At 42.0% G+C, this 18900-nt stretch overlaps 1 protein-coding gene and 1 long non-coding RNA gene across 4 annotated transcripts in view; one reads left to right on the top strand and one right to left on the bottom strand.

Annotated features, from left to right (window-relative positions):
• The window catches only part of ndufaf2 (NADH:ubiquinone oxidoreductase complex assembly factor 2), a 28389-nt gene extending 26099 nt beyond the window's left edge, over positions 1-2290 (bottom strand). Inside the window, exon 1 of the mRNA XM_071402633.1 lies at positions 2018-2290. Within this exon, the coding sequence (XP_071258734.1) occupies positions 2018-2132 (115 nt within the window). The 5' untranslated portion in view covers positions 2133-2290. The remainder of the gene's footprint in view (positions 1-2017) is intronic.
• Positions 2291-2360: 70 nt separating this feature from the next.
• Positions 2361-12083, top strand: LOC139576477 (uncharacterized). Of its 3 annotated transcripts, none has more exons than XR_011675125.1 (3): positions 2361-2798; positions 6117-6232; positions 7119-12083. It is a non-coding gene; the product is annotated as an uncharacterized lncRNA (long non-coding RNA). The 3 variants fall into 3 exon arrangements; XR_011675124.1 differs by having other exon boundaries at positions 5474-6232; XR_011675123.1 differs by having other exon boundaries at positions 2361-6232.
• The last annotated feature ends 6817 nt before the right edge of the window (positions 12084-18900 follow it).

The raw sequence follows: 18900 nt of genomic DNA, 5'->3' as shown, positions 1-18900 counted from the left end.
CAGCCAATATGTGATGACATAAGTGTGCATGTACTTGAGGCCTAGGCTATTCATGCACAAGAGGTCCCATTGAGAAATCACTGTATGCCTAATGACTGAATAACAAAAGAGGTCTTCCCTGTGCAGTAGCCTAGGCCTAGACTGTGCTGAACACAGGCCTCTACGACGTTTGAATACCCAGCCACCTACATGCTTTGAAATAACTTACGGATAACTTCACGTTAATAAATAAGACGAGGTGGGCAGAGGTCTCGCAAACAAACATGACGACAACAACAAGGCAACAGTAAACATGTCGTCCCCCACAAATGACGCAGTTAGTGAGTGAATGGGTACCAGGCCAATATCTCCTCGCTAAATCCTACACCACGAGAGGGAGATCATCTTGGTAAATTAATAAAGCTAACATGGGTTTACGGATTGAAAATGCAGACCTAGTCAAACCATTTCAATAGGACGAGTGTGGGCGGACTGGAGCTCTCACTACATCGAGTTGCTGTCAGTCGATACTGTAAAATGTTAAACCCTTACCATGTACCTATGTTTGTCCTGTGTAAAATCGGGCCTGTCTTTGTTTGCTGAAATCCACACCAACCGTTTCCTAGTTTCTATTGCTCTAAAATGGCAACTCAGCGCGAATGCCCCCAATTTAATCTCAGATTACGTAGGGTAATCTACATTTTAGAGCAATTGAAACTAAGAAAAGGTTGGTGGTTGTATTTGACAAAAGTTTCATTCAAAAGTATGGATTTAAGCAAACAAAGACAGGCCCGACTTTACATAGGACAAACATACGTACACTGTAAGCGTTTAAGATTTTACAGGTATCAACTGACAGCGACTCAATGTAGTCGGAGCTCCAATCCACCCACACTAGTCAACGCTTAACTCCCTTGTATGTTGAGATTTCTGAGCAAAGATCAGGTCCCCCCCATCCATACTAACCGGATTCATTATGATCTATCTAAAAGGCAAAACTGATCCTAAATCTCCTCTCTCCTAGATAGTACTGACACGTGAAAGGACTGGGTGAATTTCAATCACATTGTTTTGCATTTTTCAAACTAGATGCTGAGACAACACACACTCCTTACTTATAAATTGAAGAAGGATGTCTCCCTGCTACAATGTCAAGCCTTGTCAAGTCATTGGTGAAGGAAAAGAGACGAGGTAAGGAAGCTATTTCAGTCTACAGAACAGCCTGAATGTCCTCGACCTTGCCTACTAAGAACCTTGCTACCTGAGGGACAACAGTGCCTAGTCACCACAGCTTAGTCTGCTGACTCACATCTGAGGCTTGGCTTATATATTAAGCTACATACACACTATCTTTCTCAGCTGAGAAATCTGACCTCATTCTACATCCTCAAACAAATGTTGAATGGAAAGTGTCTGAAGAGTAGAGAGAGATTAACTTATTGTAATTATGTGACAGGGTTGCAGTGCCATATTTTGATGGCATTGATGATGGTATGTTTTAACAGAGATGGGCTTCACTGAGCTTTGACGTTTCAATTAACATACAATGAAGAGGAGTGTATGGAATTTATTGGAGAAACTGATGTGATTTGTTTGGGATATATCAAAACAGGTACACGTCCTCCATCTAGTGGTCATATCTTACATGAAACAAAAAGCAACAGCCAAGATCTCAATAACATGTAGCAAAGAGATCAGAATTCAATGCCACTAATGTAATAATCTCGATTAAAATTAAAATGTGTAGGAAGATTTGGTCACGGTTTGAGCTAGCTATAATTTTACATATTAAAACGAATATTTGCTAGCTAACATAGCAACTGTTACATTTGCTTACTTTGTAGCCTATACCATTTACTGTAACGTTAGCTAGCCATCTAAACCGTGTAGCTTCTAGTTAAAGTAGGTGGCTAATAAAACTGGAGAGTTCCAGAAGATAGCTAACGTTACTTATAGCTAGGACAACAATAACGTTACAGAGGTGGCTGTCTAGGTCAAAGTTTCTTGGGATGAGGTAGCTAAAGCGTTAGCAACTTACCCGTCCAAGTTTTTTGCTCGGGCTGCAAGTAATATTTATTTCCTAAATGGTCGGTGCCCACATGTTCTTTTATCAACCCAAAGCTCCGGCGTAATAGACCCCCGATCCTGCTCATATTAAAAAAATATGATATAGCTATCGGGCTCGTATTTTTCACCACACAACCTCAACTATCAACGCATGTTCAATTGGATTTGTTGTTTATGCAATCTCCCGTATCTAAAACGTATCTAAAAACAGACAACAGTAAGATATGTTTTAATTGGATGGCAGAATCAGAGGAACCAATCAGTGCACTTGTTATACCAGCGAGGTCTCAAAAATCCTGACGTAACAACATGGCCGCGCACACCCCTTGTTGGCTGGAGCTAAACTAGCTTGCTAAATCAGTTTAAATAAGACAGAGCGTGAAAATTGACTGATTCAAATGATTCTATTGACTTTTATAAATCCAGATCACAGAGATTTATTGTACACAAAAAACGTTTGCAAAACTGGCTTAGTAGCTAACGACATTGAATTTGTACGTGGTTAGCCAAACTAGTTATCCTAATCTAGCTTTAGAACAACCATAACAAACAGTCATGCTAGCTAGCTAAATTATTTAAATATACATATATTGAGGGAAGTTGTTGGGGTTTCTAACAGCAAGACAGGCTGGACTTGACGACACACTTTGCCTGAGACGGGCAGAGTCAACAGTGAGGGGGAAAGTTGGCCAAATCATCATCCCATCTGTGAACACTATTCCATTGTTTCTCTGATGGATTCCCTTTTATACGTGAGTTTGAATGATGCTTGGTTCCTGATGTGTAGCCTATTTAGTATGTAAAATTAAATAAAAGTTTATTTGTATCATTAAATATGAAATATCTTTTCACTCTGTCATTGGTAGTAGGTCTGACAATATTACAATTGAGAACATTATTTTGTTATGATTACCATATAGCCTAGGCCTATAACGTACTGCATGCTTCCCTCATAACCTGATTTCAACATAACTTGATACATGAGTAAGCAACCTACAACAACTCAACATGGACATGTCCCGTGTGGCTCAGTTGGTAGAGCATGGCGCTTGCAACGCCAGGGTTGTGGGTTCATTCCCCACGGGGGACCAGGATGAATATGTATGAACTTTCCAATTTGTAAGTCGCTCTGGATAAGAGCATCTGCTAAATGACTTAAATGTAGGTAGCACATCTTTAGAGTCCTCCTGGTGCTGTTGGAAGCTAACCCTCTCCTCTTGGCTGTTCTGTAGCATGCTATCTAGAGGGGCAGATGGAGTGATTGTGGTGTTTGACCTGGAGAACAAAAGCAGGAAACCACAGTACACCTGTAAAGCAGTGTGCATGGTAGACAGGTGTGTGTGGCTCACATATCTGATGGCACCCACTAGATGGCAGCATCACTATAACTGTGTACTTCACTAAATATTGGTGGACAGGAGTGGGTGTGAGAGAGAGGGTATGTGCTATTGTGCATCCTCGAAAGCACTTATTTGCCAATGAGTGTGCAAGCAGTAGTGTATGTATTTGACAATGGATGTCAGAGCAAAAACCAAGCCATGAGGTTGAAGGATTTGTCCATAGAGCTTTGAGACAGGATTGTGTCAAGGCACAGATTTGGGGAAGGGTACCACAAAATGGATGCAACATTGAAGTTCCCCAAGAACACAGTGTCCTCCATCATTCTTAAATGGAAGAAGTTTGGTACCACCAAGACTCTTCCTAGATTTGGCCGCCAGGCCAAACTGAGCCATCGGGGGAGAAGGGACCTCATACTGGGGCGAAGGTTCACCTTCCAACAGGACAACGACCCTAAGCACATAGCCAAGACAACACAGGAGTGGCTTTGGGACAAGTCTCTGAATGTCCTTGATAAGGCCCAGCCAGAGCCCAGACTTGAACCTGGTCGAACCTCTCTGGAGAGACCTGAAAATAGCTGTGCAGTGACGCTCCCCATCACACCTGGCAGAGCTTGAGAGGACCTGCAGAGAAGAATGGGAGAAACTCCCCAAATACAGGTGTGCCAAGCCCAAGAAGACTCGAGGCTGTAATCACTGCCAAAGGTCCTTCAACAAAGTACTGAGTAAAGGGTCTGACTACTTATTTTTTTATTATCAATTTGTAAAACATTCTAAAAACCTGTTTTTGCTTTGTCATTATGGGGTATTGTGTGTAGATTGAGGGGGGAAAAACTATTGAATCCATTTATAATAAGGCTATAACGTAACAAAATTGGCATGACAAAATCTGATTACTTTCGGAATGCACTGTAAGTGGATTATACAGAAATGTATAATATTTCTTACAAGAACATGCAGTCAATCTCTCCTCTACTTTGAGTCAAGAGAGACTGACATACAGTACCAGTCAAAAGTTTGGACACACCTACACATTCAAGGGTTTTTCTTTATTTGACTATTTTCTACATTGTAGAATAATAGTGAATACATCAAAACTATGAAATAACACATGGAATCATGTAGTAACCAAAAAAGTGTCAAATAAATCAAAAATAAATATAAAATATAAGATTCTTCAAAGTAGCCACCCTTTGCCTTGACAGCTTTGCACACTTGGCATTCTCTCAACCAGCTTCATGAGGTAGTCACCTGGAATGCATTTCAATTAACAGGTGTGCCTTGTTAAAAGTTAATTTGTGGAATGTCTTTCCTTAATGCATTTGAGCCAATCAGTTGTGTTGTGGTAGGGGTGGTATACAGAAAATAGCCCTATTTGGTAAAAGACCAAGTGCAGCTCAAATAAGCAAAGAGAAACAGTCCATTATTACTTTAAGACATGAAGGTCAGTCAATGTGGAAAATTTCAAGAACTTTTAACGTTTCTTCAAGTGCAGTCGCAAAAACCATCAAGCGCTATGATGAATCTGGCTCTCATGAGGACCGCCACAGGAAAGGAAGACCCAGAGTTACCCCTGCTGCAGAGGATAAGTTCATTAGAGTTAACTGTACCTCAGATTGCAGCCCAAATAAATGTTTCACAGGGTTCAAGTAACAGACATCTCAAAATCAACTGTTCAGAGGAGACTGTGTGAATCAGGCCTTAATGGTCAAATTGCTGCAAAGAAACCACTACCAAGGGACACCAAAAAGAAGAGACTTGCTTGGGTCAAGAAACACGAGCAATGGACATTAGACCAGTGGACATCTGTTCTTTGGTCTGATGAGTCCAAATTTGAGATTTTTGGTTCCAAGCACCGTGTCTTTGTGAGATGTAGAGTAGGTGAATGGATGATCGCCGTATGTGTGGTTCTCACCATGAAGCATGGAGGAGGAGGTGTGATTGTGTGGGGGTGCTTTGCTGGTGACGCTGTCAGTGATTTATTTAGAATTCAAGGCAGACTTAACCAGCATGGCTAACACAGCATTCTTCAGCGAAACGCCATCCCATACGGTTTGCGCTTAGTGGGACTATCATTTGTTTTTCAACAGGACAATGACCCAAAGCGCACCTCCAGGCTGTGTAAGGGCTATTTGACCAAGAAGGAGAGTGATGGAGTGCTGCATTAGATGACATGGCCTCCACAATCACCCGACCTCAACCCAAATTAGATGGTTTGGGATGAGTTGGACCGCAGAGTGAAGGAAAAGCAGCCAACAAGTGCTCAGCATATGTGGGTACTCCTTCAAGACTGTTGGAAAAGCATTCCTCATGAAGCTAGTTAAGAGTGTGCTAAGCTGTACATAGTTTTAATGTCTTCACTATTATTCTACAATGTAGAAAATAGTAAAAATAAAGAAAAACCCTTGAATGAGTAGGTGTGTCCAAACTTTTGACTGGTACTGTACACACTGTTGACATTAGGCCAATGTGTACATTGAAGTGCAAGACTGCTGCTCAGCACTTGACCATATCACTGGGCAATAGTCAAGATTAGATCAAACTAGAGCCTGTGGTGTAACAAATGCGGTGTGAGAGAGTGTGTGAGAGAGAGAGAGAGCGAGTGTGTGAGAGAGAGAGAGAGCGAGTGTGTGAGAGAGAGAGAGAGCGAGTGAGTGAGAGAGAGCGAGTGTGAGAGACAGCGAGTGTGTGTGAGAGAAACTCTCTGATGGTCACTGTGAGTGTGTGTTGCAGGTCCAGTCGGTATGTCCACAGGTTCAGTGTGCAGTGGTACCCGTTCGACACGGGCATAATTGTGTCCAGCTCCTTCGACAAAACCATGAAGGCCCGGGACACTGAGACACTAAAAGGTATTCCTACATAGACTCTTTCTCTTCCGTTGTTTTTCTCTCACATACATCCTTTTGTCTCTCACTTTCTTTCTGTCTCGCTCTCATTCTCTCTCGCTCTCTAGCTCACTCCGTCTCGCTCTCGCTCTGCCTCATATGGTGCACTCTATGCTGAGCTAGAGTTACACTGGCTCCATGGTTACCTCAAAGGGTCAGCTAAAGGACAGTAAAACATACACACACACAGGCACGCACATGCACACACACAGGAATTCAGATCCAGGAATCAGTAGCCAGTACCTGCGCCACACTTAAGCAGCTAAGAAGTGCCTTGTATAATAGAAAAGGTCTAGCTAGCTACAGTATGTATGTGTGGGTTAGCTATGTCCTGGATAAGCATCAGCATTGTATCTCATTTATATTAAATTGACATTTTCTGAGCCCATGAAAGGTTAAGAGATAAGTGTATGTGACTGAGTGTGTTGAGACAGAGCCCCCTCTGTGTGTACCCATTGGGTCAGCCCTTGCTAGTATTGGCACACAGTGGCAGCCAAGGCACCAGAGAGGGAACTTGTGTTTGCAGATGGATTTGCATTGTAACTGTCACTCTGCTGCCTTCCTCCAGCCTCTTAGTCCCCTGCCGTGCTCTGTTCTCCCACACGGCCATGTTCTTCTCTGCTCCCCTCCATTCCTCCGCTCCATTTCTCTCTCAGTCTCACAGCCACATTCTTAATTTCTGTCTCCTGGTCCCATTGTGTCAGTCACGGCAGTGTTCTTTCCTGTCATGCTGACTGGCTGACCGACTGACTGAACAGTATTGTTGTCCCTCTACAGCACATAGATATCAGGTTTATGTTCAGGTTGAACTAAAGCTGATTAGTTCCTTCTCCTTCCTGTGTGTCTGTAGCCCAATGAAGTGTTCCAGTATGAAGGGAACGTCTACTGCCACCACATGTCCCCCATCTCCAGGAATCACAGCCTCATCGTGTGTGTGTGTGTGTGTGTTGCTGCGTTTACGCGGCCCAATTCTGATATTTTTTCCAATTATTAGTCTTTTGACCAATCAGACCAATAATAGCAAGTTTGTGTGCTTAAAATATTATTTACTGTCTATAATAATCCGTTATTACATTTGTAAAGCTCTTTTCATTATACAGAATAATCTCAAAGTGCATAAAATAAAAACCTATTAGAAAAAATAAATGGACACAACTAGACAGTGCAACTGACACAAAGAACACAGCTGACGCTACAAGGAACAGTCTGTCTTACTGATATAATCTAAGAATGAACATTGGCTCTACTCTCCAGGCAGAACCATTCTGTAAACCTGTCAACAAGGTAATCCTTTGCCCCTTTTGCTATGCTCATTCCACAGCATACTTCTGTTCTGATGCAAGGCCTGCAGCAATGATTCTCTCCACTGATTTTGAAAGCTGTTCGCATGACGGCTGATTGTGAAACAGCGGTGTGGTGGGTTGACAAAGTGTATGCCCCTTGGGGTCTCAGGAGTTGGAAATTACTCCGGAACAGTTTAGATAGACATGATAGGAATCCAGGCGGTGCCCCCCTGCTGACAGAGCAGGACAGACTGGTTGTACATACCTGCCAAATCACTTGTTTAACACCCACACTGCTCTCTTTCCTCATCGCTCTCTCAATGCATTTCAAAGGGGCTCTCGCTCTCTCTCTGTGTGTGTGTGTTTTTCGCTCACTTTCTCCATGTTACTGTCACTGACTCTCCCTTTGTCCGCCCACGCCCCTGGTGCTACTCGGACCAGAATTATCATTTTACTTCTGCCGGGTTTGAAACAAATGGACTCAAACCTGATTGTGTCTATCCCTGTCAATTATCTTGCTCCCTGACTGCTCACACCCTCTGTGTGAATAATGATCTGTGTTGTGAGCTCATGTATATCAATGGCTGGCACAAGTGCTTTCTTATATAGCTACACTCCTGTCTCATCTGAGAGAACCAGGGCCTCCAGTTTCTCCTCTGGGTCACAAAGCATTTACACACAAAGTGAAAGTAAAGATGTTTTTCCTTTGTCTTAGTCATGTATGTAACCTCTCAATGAATCCCTTGATCTGTGTGTTCTCAGTGGGTACCAAAGACCAGAAAGTACAGTTCTGTGACCTGAAGTCTGGCTCATGCATCTAGGTTCTGCAGGGTGAGTGCGCCACACGCACACGCACGCGACACTCAGGTCACAGAGGTGTAGGTTCTATCTGTCCGGTGGTCGCCAAGATATGAGCACATTTTAGCTACAGCTAGGTAGGCCAATTAACACCACACCTGAAGAGACACAACAACAACCTCCGTGTCACGCCTTTAGAGACATGTGCCTCCCTCGGGCACACCAAGAGACCGTTGCATTGCCTGGGAACTAGCCTCTATTCCCTGGGAGTGCCAACACAGCTCAGGCAGGCAGCATGCCCACCTGGTTTACGCCAAATTAGATCAGCTAATTAAACCATTGGGATCATATCACTGTCCCTTTGGGCTGTAAGTGATTCGAAAAACATCTGGGCATGCTTGAACTGCTCCTGATAACATGGGCAATTGGACAGTGAAGGACACTGTCTTTGGAAATGTATGGAGTGACATTCTTTTTTAATATGGAGGGCTATTTTCAGGAAATGAGGCACTAGAGCTGGGAAATTGAAGGGACTATGTGGCATTGTGGTAGTTGTAGTGTTACAGAACAGGTTTAACCTCTCTACTGTTAGAAAGCCTGATCAACTCAGAATACCTAAGAGTGAACAAAATTATTTTGACAAACGCAATTAACTGGAATGATCTCTTGTCCAATACAGATGTGGAAGCTGATAGTCAGGTTTTTCTATCCACAATCCAGACTACAATAAATGGCTTCCTAAAGAAAATCAAATCCAAACCTGGCCAAAAGAGCACTCTTCCTTGGCTAAATGGAGAAATCTGGAAACTGATGAAAAGAACTAGATTATGCTCTAAAAACATCCCTAAAGTTCAAATTAGAGCATGACAGACGTAGGTTTACCATGTTGAGAAATAAGGTGATGAAAGAAATCAGACAGGCCAAGGCAAACTTTTTTATTAACAAAATTGGTGAAGCAAAGGGAAATTCTAAATTGATCTGGGAGAATCTAAAAAAGTTAACAGGGAAAGAGCATAGTAACACTGCAAAAAGACTAGAAATCACGGGGAATGACAATCTAACACAGGATGCAGTCGAAATAGCAATAGCCTTCAATTCCTAGTTTGTTGACTCTGCCAGGGTACTGACACAGAACCCCTCCACTTGTTTCTTGGGCTCAGTGCTAGTGAATGACACTCAACTGGTCTTCAGAGGGGAACAAGGTGATTAGCTCAAAAACAACTCTAAAGCCAAAGATGTGTTTGTAGTTTTTAAGAAAGGTAGAGTTCAGCCCAGAGTCACTCATTGGCCCCATTACTAAGGTCACCAACACATCTATTGGTCAGGGGGTGTTTCCAAGGGTCTGGAAGTCCGCGATAATAACAACAATCTTTAAATCGGGTGACCCTGCTGATGTGAGTAACTACAGGCCCATTAGTATACTACCTGTGGTGTCGAAGGTTGTTGAAAAGTGTGTAGCAGAACAACTGATTGCCCACCTCAATAATAGCCCCTTCACATTACTCTCCATGCAGTTTGGCTTCAGAGCAAAACACTCCACAGAAACGGCCAACTGCTTTCTTCTGGAAAATGTGAAGTCCAAGATGGACAAAGGGGGCGTTGTTGGGGCTGTGTTTCTGAACCTAAGGAAGGCTTTTGATACTGTTAACCATGAGGTTCTCATCACAAAATTGTCCAAGTTCAACTTTCCCTTGATGCCTTGAGATGGATGAAATCATACCTTGAAGGCAGAACTCAGCGTGTCAGAGTGAGCAATGAGCTGTTGCCCACTCTTAGCTATGATGTGGGCATGCCCCAAGGATCAATACTGGGGCCCCTCCTGTTCAGTATGTACATTAATGATCTGCCTTCTGTCTACTGGGTCTGAAGTTCAAATGTATGCAGATGGTACAATGATATATGTGCATGCAAACAACAAGCTGCACAAGAACTCACTACTGTAATGGTCCAGGTTACAAAGTGGCTCAGTGACTCATGTTTGCATCTCAATGTGAAAAAAACTGTCTATGTTCTTCACAAAGAGGGCAACTGATGCTACTGAGCCAGATGTCTATGTGTCAGAGGAGAACCTCCAGGTGGTATCTGATTTTAAGTACCTTGGCATCATACTTGATTCCAACTTCTCTTTTAAAAAGCAGGTGAAAAAGGTAACTCAAATAACCAAATTCAACCTAGCTCATTTCCGATTAATACAAAAGTGTTTGACTACAGAGGTAGCAAAACTGTACTTCAAATCTATGACTCTCCCCCACTTAACATACTGCTTGACTAGTTGTGCCCAAGCTTGCTGTACAACATTAAAACCCATTCAGTCTGTCTACAAACAGGCTCTCAAAGTACTTGATAGGAAGCCCAATAGCCATCATCACTGTTACATCCTCAGAATGCATGAGCTCCTGAGTTGGAAAAATCTTGTGCAATACACTGACACATGTCTTGTATTCAAGATCCTAAATTGCCTGGCTCCCCCTCATCTCAGTACTTTTGTTAAACAGAAAACCCAAATATATGACAGCAGATCCACAAGGTCTGCCATGGGAGGTGAATGTATAGTTCCCATAAGGAAAAGCACCTTTAGTCAATCTTCTTTCTCTGTGAGAGCTTCCCATGTCTGGAATACACTGCCATCACACACACAACTGCACCACCTATCACACGTTCACAAAAAACATGAAGCCATGGCTAAAGGCCAATCAGACTTGTGAACATAATCTCTAGCTGTGTATTGCTGCTTTCCATGTTGTCTGTAGTTTGTGAGGTGTGTAAATACTTCGTTGCTTTTATGGATTTTGTCTTGTTGCTTTTTGTGCTATGTTGCTCTGTCTATATGCTATGCCTTGCTTGTCTTATGTTGCTCTGCGTGTGCTCACTGCTCATTGATTGTCTGTATTGTTATTGTAATTGTTTTTGATAACCTGCCCAGGGACTGCGGTTGACAATTAGCCGGCTGGCTAAAACCGGCAGTTTTACTGAAACGTTGATTATTGTGCACCGTCCCAGTAAAATAAACTCAAACTCAGATGCCGTCTTAATTCGAGCCAGTTTGCTACAGCAGGAAAATAATCCTGCAGCAACAATAAATGTGAATTATAGTTAATGGACATTTGTTGTTCTGGCAAATCAAGTCACACTTTAAAGTGGAAATTACAAACTTTAGAAGCCTTTTTAAACCTTGACTACTCTAGTTTGCATTTCCTGTAGTACAGGAACATTCTCAGCAACAAAAGAGTGATCAAAATAAGATCCTACATCTGTACGTTGTTTATGCCCAGTGATGTGAACCTTCACCCGCAGACCAGTTAGGGGACGTTTATGTAAGGGCCCTTTATATGTCCCTATAGGGCCCGAGGGTGCTGTCACATGTCCCCTGAGGGATAGGTGAGAAATAGAAAGTTGTTGATTTAGGGTTCTCTCCTCTCTCTCTCTATTCAACATGCTTTATTTGGCATGTTTACATTGCTAAAGCAAGTGAAATAGATGATAAAATGAACAGAAAACATTACACTCACAAAAGTTCCAAAGGAAGAGACATATCAAATGTCATAGTATGGCTATATTGTAACGATGTGCAAATAGTTCATGTACAAAAGGGAAAATAAATCAACATAAATATGGGTTGTATTTACAATGGTGTTTGTTCTTCACTGGTTGCCCTTTTCTTGTGGCAACAGGTCACAAATCTTGCTGCTGTGATTACACACTGGCATTTCACCCAATAGATATGAGATTATCAACATTTGATTTGTTTTTGAATTCTTTGTGTGTTTGTGTAATCGGAGAGAAATATGTTTCTCTAATATGGTCATACATTTGGCAGGAGGTTAGGAAGTGCAGCTCAGTTTCCAACAAATTTTGTGGGCAGTGTGCACATAGCCTGTCTTCAAGAGACAGGTCTGCCTACGGCAGCCTCTCTCAATAGCAAGGCTGTACATAGTCAAAGCTTTCCTTAATTTTGGGTCAGTCACAGTGGTCAGGTATTCTGCAACTGTGTACTCTCTGTTTAGGACCAATTAGCATTCTAGTTTGCTCTGTTTTTTTGTTAATTCTTTCCAATGTGTTAAGTAATTATCTTTTTGTTTTCTCATGACTTGGTTGGGTCTAATTGTTGCTGCCCTAGGGCTATGTGTGGTCTGTGTTTGTGAATAGAGTCCCAGGACCAGCTTGCTTAGAGGACACTTCTCTAGGTTCATCTCTCTGTAGGTGATGGCTTTGTTATGGAAGGTTTGGGAATCACTTTCTTTTTGGTGGTTGTAGAATTTACCGTCTCTTTTCTGGATTTGGAAAATTAACGGTTATTGGCCTAATTCTGCATGCAGTCTCAATTTGGTGTTTGTCCCATTTTCTTTATTGGCATAATGTAACAATGTACTTATTGCAAATGGAATGATTCATTAACAATATATATTTTTTTAAATGTGTAATTTAGCAGACGCTCCTATCCAACGTGACTTACATGTGCATTCATCTTAATTAAGATAGATAGATGGGACAACGACCTATCTCAGTCATAGTAAGTACATTTTTCCTCAAAGTAGCAATCATTAACATCAGTGCTAGTAGGGGGGGGGGGGGGGGGGGGAGTAAAGTGCAAGTGTTGGTTCATGAAAGGCAAGGATATAATTTCTTTGGGGGGGGGATTATATCAACATCCTTAAAGGTAATAAATATTTTCACAAACAGGACCATCAGTAACAACAATAATCAAAGGTGTGGGGGGATGGGGTTGTATTAGATATTTAAATCAATAAGAAAATAAATAAGTAGATAACACTTGGTTGGTCTGTCACTAGGCAGGTTTCCATTGACCCAGGTCGACAAAAACAATGTCACATTTTCTAAAGATCAACATTGTTTATCTGTTCGACGGGTGGATTTTATTTTGTGTATAAGTCTCTGTATTGTGGCAATGATGATGGAAACTGTTTTTTTTCTCCAAATAAATTATGATTGCCGAATGATTGCACGTGATGCCAAGCGTGCTAAATAAATGTTTCAACTGTAAAAATAAATGTTTCTTTGCAGGACAAGGATTGTCCTGACTTTCAAGAATGCCTGAATTGCTTCGCCTTGCTTTCTGGTTGGCTGGATGCAAGTTTCCCCGTTCAATTATTTCATATCGACAGCTGTGCAAGTTTCACCATGGCACTGGCCGTGGCGATACGTTGGCACGTGAGAATTATTTGAAAATGGCTAAAAGTAAATTATTGCATTCTATCCATTCTGGCTTCTGCGAGCTACCCGAGACGAGAAACAGATAGGTGGGAGGGCATACAGGCTGTCGGCAATTTATTAATGCGCAATTTCCATAAATGGATAATGGAAACACTTTGACCACTTGCAAGAAAGTCGTTGGGGTGGTTTGACGTCATTACCTCCAGCTGTTTTTATAGCCACACGACAGTTCAAAGGAAAAGCACCGTAGCAGACAATAGTCACATCTATTTTCTATGCCAACTATCCAAATGTCTACAAAAACATCACTGGACAAGTTCATGGAAACGTTGCTACTCCTGTCCCTCATTTTATGGCAGGCAGCAATGTAGTGCGCTGCCATCCCCACAGCTCTCTACATCCTCCCCCAACAGGACGGGTAGCCTATTCTCATCAGAGAGGTCGTGGAAACCTTCAAAAAAAAAATCAACACCCAAAAATGTGTGTGTGTGGGGGGGGGGGGGGGGACCTCTCCAAATGCATTATAGTTTTTACATATTGTCAGCTCTGTCTCAGGTTCTGCAGGGGTGCAGTGACTGCACAACCGTTCCTCTACAGGGAGCCAGGTTTCCTGTGTCTACCCTTCTCAATAGCATCAAGTCTGTATTTTGTTAAGGTTTTTCTAAGGTTTTGATCAGTAACCATGGTCAAATAGTTTGCTATGGTGTACTGTCAATTTAGGGCCAGGTAGCACTTAATTTTGCTTTGTGCATCCCAATAAGTGATGTAGTTTTGTTTTGACCGTGTTGTAATTTGGTTGATTGATGTGATGTTCTGGTCCTGAGGCTTCGGTGTGTTCGTAGAACAGATTTGTGAACTCAGGACCAGCTGGATAAGGCAACTATTTTCTTGGCTTAGCTCTTAGCATTGCAGGGCTTGGTAATGTTTTGAGAGGGTGTCAGTATATTTTAGATGTTTCCAAAGCTCTTTTTTAAAATTATTATTAGTGGATATTGCCCGAATGCTGCCCTGTATGTATTGTGCTTTGTGTTACTCTGGACATGTAGGAGAATATTGCATAACTCCGCATGCAGTGTTTCAATGGGGTGTTTGTCCCATTGTGTGAAATCTTGTTCCGCAAGTGGACCCAATACCTCACCGCCATAAAAAGCAATTGGTCCAATGATGCATCGAAAACGAACTGAATGTATTTTAATAGGCATTTCAATTAGTTTATTAATGGTGTAGAATACCCTGCATGATTTCTCTCTCAGTTCAGTCACTGCCTCATTTAGACATTTCAGCTTTTCATTTTTAATTAATTTGTAAAAATGTAAAAAACATAATTCCACTTTGACATTATGGGGTATTGTGTGTAAGCCAGTGACAAATAAAATCCATTCTAAATTCAGGCTATAACACAAAATGTGGAAAAGTCAAGGGGTGAAGATACTTTCTGAAGGCACTAAGAATTTACAGTGTTATCAGCATATCAATATTATGTTCATTCATTATCAATACCTTACGCATGTTCATGTAAATCGGCTCATGTCTCTGAGACCTGGATCGTATTCATTAGTGCCCATTCTAGCGAACCATAGCAAAATGTTTTGCGACGGAAAACCCGGTAGGTCCCTTCCTGTTTCGACCCGTTTGCTTCTGTTTGGTTCCAAATGAATACGACCCTGGCCACATATTCTGCCCACATTATCAGGATCCTGACAATGCTATCAGTAGATAGCTGACGCATTATCAGTTTATGGTATATAGTCGGCACAGATAATATGACATGGCACGGAACACTGTAGCCTTCCACTAATGTTAGTCAGAGGAAATACTAGTTATGCTGTTAGTCTATCCACCTAATGCCGCACTTATTGTACTGTTTCATATTGTATTGGATGTGTATATTTTTGTAATTACAGGGCTCATTTGTAAAACATACCTTGGTTTCAGCAGGACTCCCTGTCAAAAGAAAGGTTAAATAAAATAAAAATGTAAGTTGTAAGAATGTGGCAGCGCAACTTGTCAGTTATTTTTTTCATTAGAAAGAACACACAGTTCTGGAATTAATTTTTGCTGATCTTTTTTAGTTGAAGTAGGCTAATGCCACTTACACCACCTCAAATGATTGGCAGGTTTGAACTTCTATTGTTTGTTTCCATTGTTCTCTCCCTGGATGAAGATTGTCATTGTTTTGAGTCTACTGTTTCATAAAGGTAGACACTGCTGTAATACCTTTTGACTTCCTCCTGCCATCAACACTTGAGTGACAGGATACTTCCTCAACATGTTTCTTTCCACTTGACTACCTTGGCTAATTTAGGACCAATATTCTAACATGAGGTACTTTTCTGCATACAGTGCATTCGGAAAGTATTCAGACCCCTTGACTTTTCCCACATTTTGTTACAGCCTTGTTCTAAAATGGATTCAATATTGTTTTCTTCTCAATCTACACACAATACAAAGCAAAAACAAGTTATACATTTTTGCAAATAAAAATAGAAATATCACATTTACATACGTTTTCAGACCCTTTACTCAGTACTTTGTTGAAGCACCGTTGGAAACGATTACAGCCTCGAGGCTTCTTGGGTATGAAGCTACAAACGTGGCACACCTGTATTTGGGAAGTTCCTCCCATTATTTTCTGCAGAACCTCTCAAGCTCTGTAAGGTTGGATGAGGAGTGTCGCTGCACAGCTATTTTCAGGTCTCTCCAGAGATGTTCGATCGTGTTCAAGTCCGGGCTCTGGTTGGGCCACTCAAGGACATTCAGAGACTTGTCCCGAAGCTGCTCCTGTGTCATCTTGGCTGTGTGCTTAGGGTCGTTGTCCTGTTGGAAGGTGAACCTTCGCCCCAGTCTGAGGTCCTGAGTGCTCTGGAGCAGGTTTTCATCTAGGATCTTTCTGTACTTTGCTCCATTCATCTTTGCCTCGATCCTGACTAGTCTCCCAGTCCCTGTTGCTGAAAAACATCCCCCCAATATGATGCTGCCACCACCATGCTTCACCGTAGGGATGGTGCCAGGTTTCCTCCAGACGTGACGCTTGGCATTCAGGCCAAATTGTTAAATCTTGGTTTCATTAGACCAGAGAATCTTGTTTCTCATAGTCGGAGTGTCCTTTAGGTGCTTTTTGGCAAACTCCAAGCGGAATGTCATGTGCCTTTTACTGAGGAGAGGCTTCCATCTGGCCATTATACCATAAAGTGCTGCAAAGATGGTTGTCCTTCTTGAAGGTTCTCCCATCTCCACAGAAGAACTCTGGGGCTCTTTCAGAGTGACCATCAGGTTCTTGGTCACCTCCCTGACCAAGGCCCGTCTCCCCCAATTGCTCAGTTTGGCAGGGCGACCAGCTCTTGGATGAGTCTCGGTGCTTCCAAACTTCTTCTATTTAAGAATGATTGAGGCCACGGTGTTCTTGGGAACCTTCAATGGTGCAGACATTTTGTGGTAATCTTCCTCAGATCTGTGCCACGACACAATCCTGTCTTGGAGCTCTACGGACAATTCCTTCGACCTCATGGCTTGGTTTTTGCTCTGACATGCACTGTCAACTATGGGACCTTATATAGACAGTTTTGTGCCTTTCCAAATCATGTCCAATCAAGTTGTAGAAACATCTCAAGGATGATCAATGGAAACAGGATGCACCGGAGCTCAATTTCGAATCTCATAGCAAAGGGTCTGAATACTTATGTAAATAAGGTATCTTTTTTTTTATATACATTTCTTGAAACCTGTTTTCACTATGTCATTATGGGGTATTGTGTGTAGATTGATGATGAAATGTATTTAATCCATTTTAGAATAAGCCTGTAATGTAGCAATGTGGAAAAAGTCAAGGGATCTGAATACTTTCTGAATGCACTGTATGCTTCCATTTTTTGTCGCCAGACTGGTGTGCATGGCCAGAGAGCTCTATTTTTATGTCATCTGACCATAGCACAGCCTGGAGTTTGATAAACGGCAATGGCACTTGGATTAGAACAGGTTCTATGGTCAGATGACATAGAAATATACCTCTTTGTCTACGCACACCAGTGGTGGGTTTGGCATCAAAATGGAAGCATACCTGTATGCAGAAAAATAACTCATACCTACAGTAAAATATGGTGGTGGATCTTTGATGTTACGGCGATATTTTGCTTCCACTGGTCCTGGGATCCTTGTTAACGTCAACGGCATCATGAACTTTACCAAGTACCAGGACATTTTAGCCCAAAACCTGGTTGCCTCTGCCGGGAGGCTGACACTTGGCCACAAGTGGATCTTCCACCAAGACAATAACCCCAAGCACTAATCAAAATCCACAAAAATAAACATTTTGCAATGGCCATCTGTCTCCAGACATGAATCCCATTGAAAACCTGTGGTTAACAAGGATCTGGAAAGATTCAGTATGGAGGAATGGTCTAAGATCCCTCCCAACGTGTTCTCCAAGGGGAGGGTGCTAGAGGCTTGAAAACAGGGTGCCAATAATTTTGACCCTTATCTTTTATTACTTTTTAAACAAAATCTATTTTCTGAGCAATTGTATTGGTATAAAATAATTTCCCCCCTTTTTTTGTGTGCGTACAATACAGCTCAGTATTTGTATTATTTATTTTTATAGTCTTTTTTGCTCAACTTTATCAAGGGTGCCAATAGTTATGGACTTGACTGTATATGGCTCTGGCCAGGAAGTAAATAGCACAGAGAGTATTGATACCCAGGCTAAAGCTCTGCTCTCCTCTGTGTGTCCAGGGGGGTACCTCCTGTACAGTGGGGGTAAAGACTAACATCCTAGCCTGGGTTCCTGTTCTCCGACCCCCAGACATGGAAGAAGGGCCAGCCGCCAAGAAAGTAGGAGGCTGAATAAGCAGGAACAATTGAAAAACGTTTGGGGGATGGCAGGTCCCTGTTCTCATTCTAAAATGCAATTGCATTAGCCAAGCTAATAGACAGCCATCTATTAGGGACTTATTCTTTGATTCCAGTCAACAATGCAGACCAACCAAGCCTTTGTGCACACAGGAATTAGATCATAGGGGTTGTGGCTTGTGCTGCACCTTACTCGGGTAACCAGGTGCATGCACACACACCAACACACAGGCAGTCACAGTCACGCTGCCTCACCTTGGCTACATTTCCCAGGTGCTGATAAAATTATGTCTGTAAGTATCTTAGGCCACCTCCCTATCCAGATTCACTGGTTTTTATATTTAGCTTTGGAAACTGAATAATATATGTATTTATCCAGGTGCATCAATTAAGAACAAATTATTATTTACAATGACTGCAATTGCTTGCACTTATGTAATGCTTTCCTGATTACCTAATCGCATTCACTCAAAACAACAAAAGAGCAAGGTATTTTTCTGTCCCAGGGTGGGAGCCAGGCTACGGTGTACCCTG

This window comes from Salvelinus alpinus, chromosome 5 (genome assembly GCF_045679555.1).
Source record: "Salvelinus alpinus chromosome 5, SLU_Salpinus.1, whole genome shotgun sequence".
In the NCBI taxonomy this organism is placed as follows: domain Eukaryota; kingdom Metazoa; phylum Chordata; class Actinopteri; order Salmoniformes; family Salmonidae; genus Salvelinus; species Salvelinus alpinus.
The sequence above is the reverse complement of the archived record's forward strand: the minus strand, read 5'-3'. Positions and strand labels throughout refer to the sequence as shown.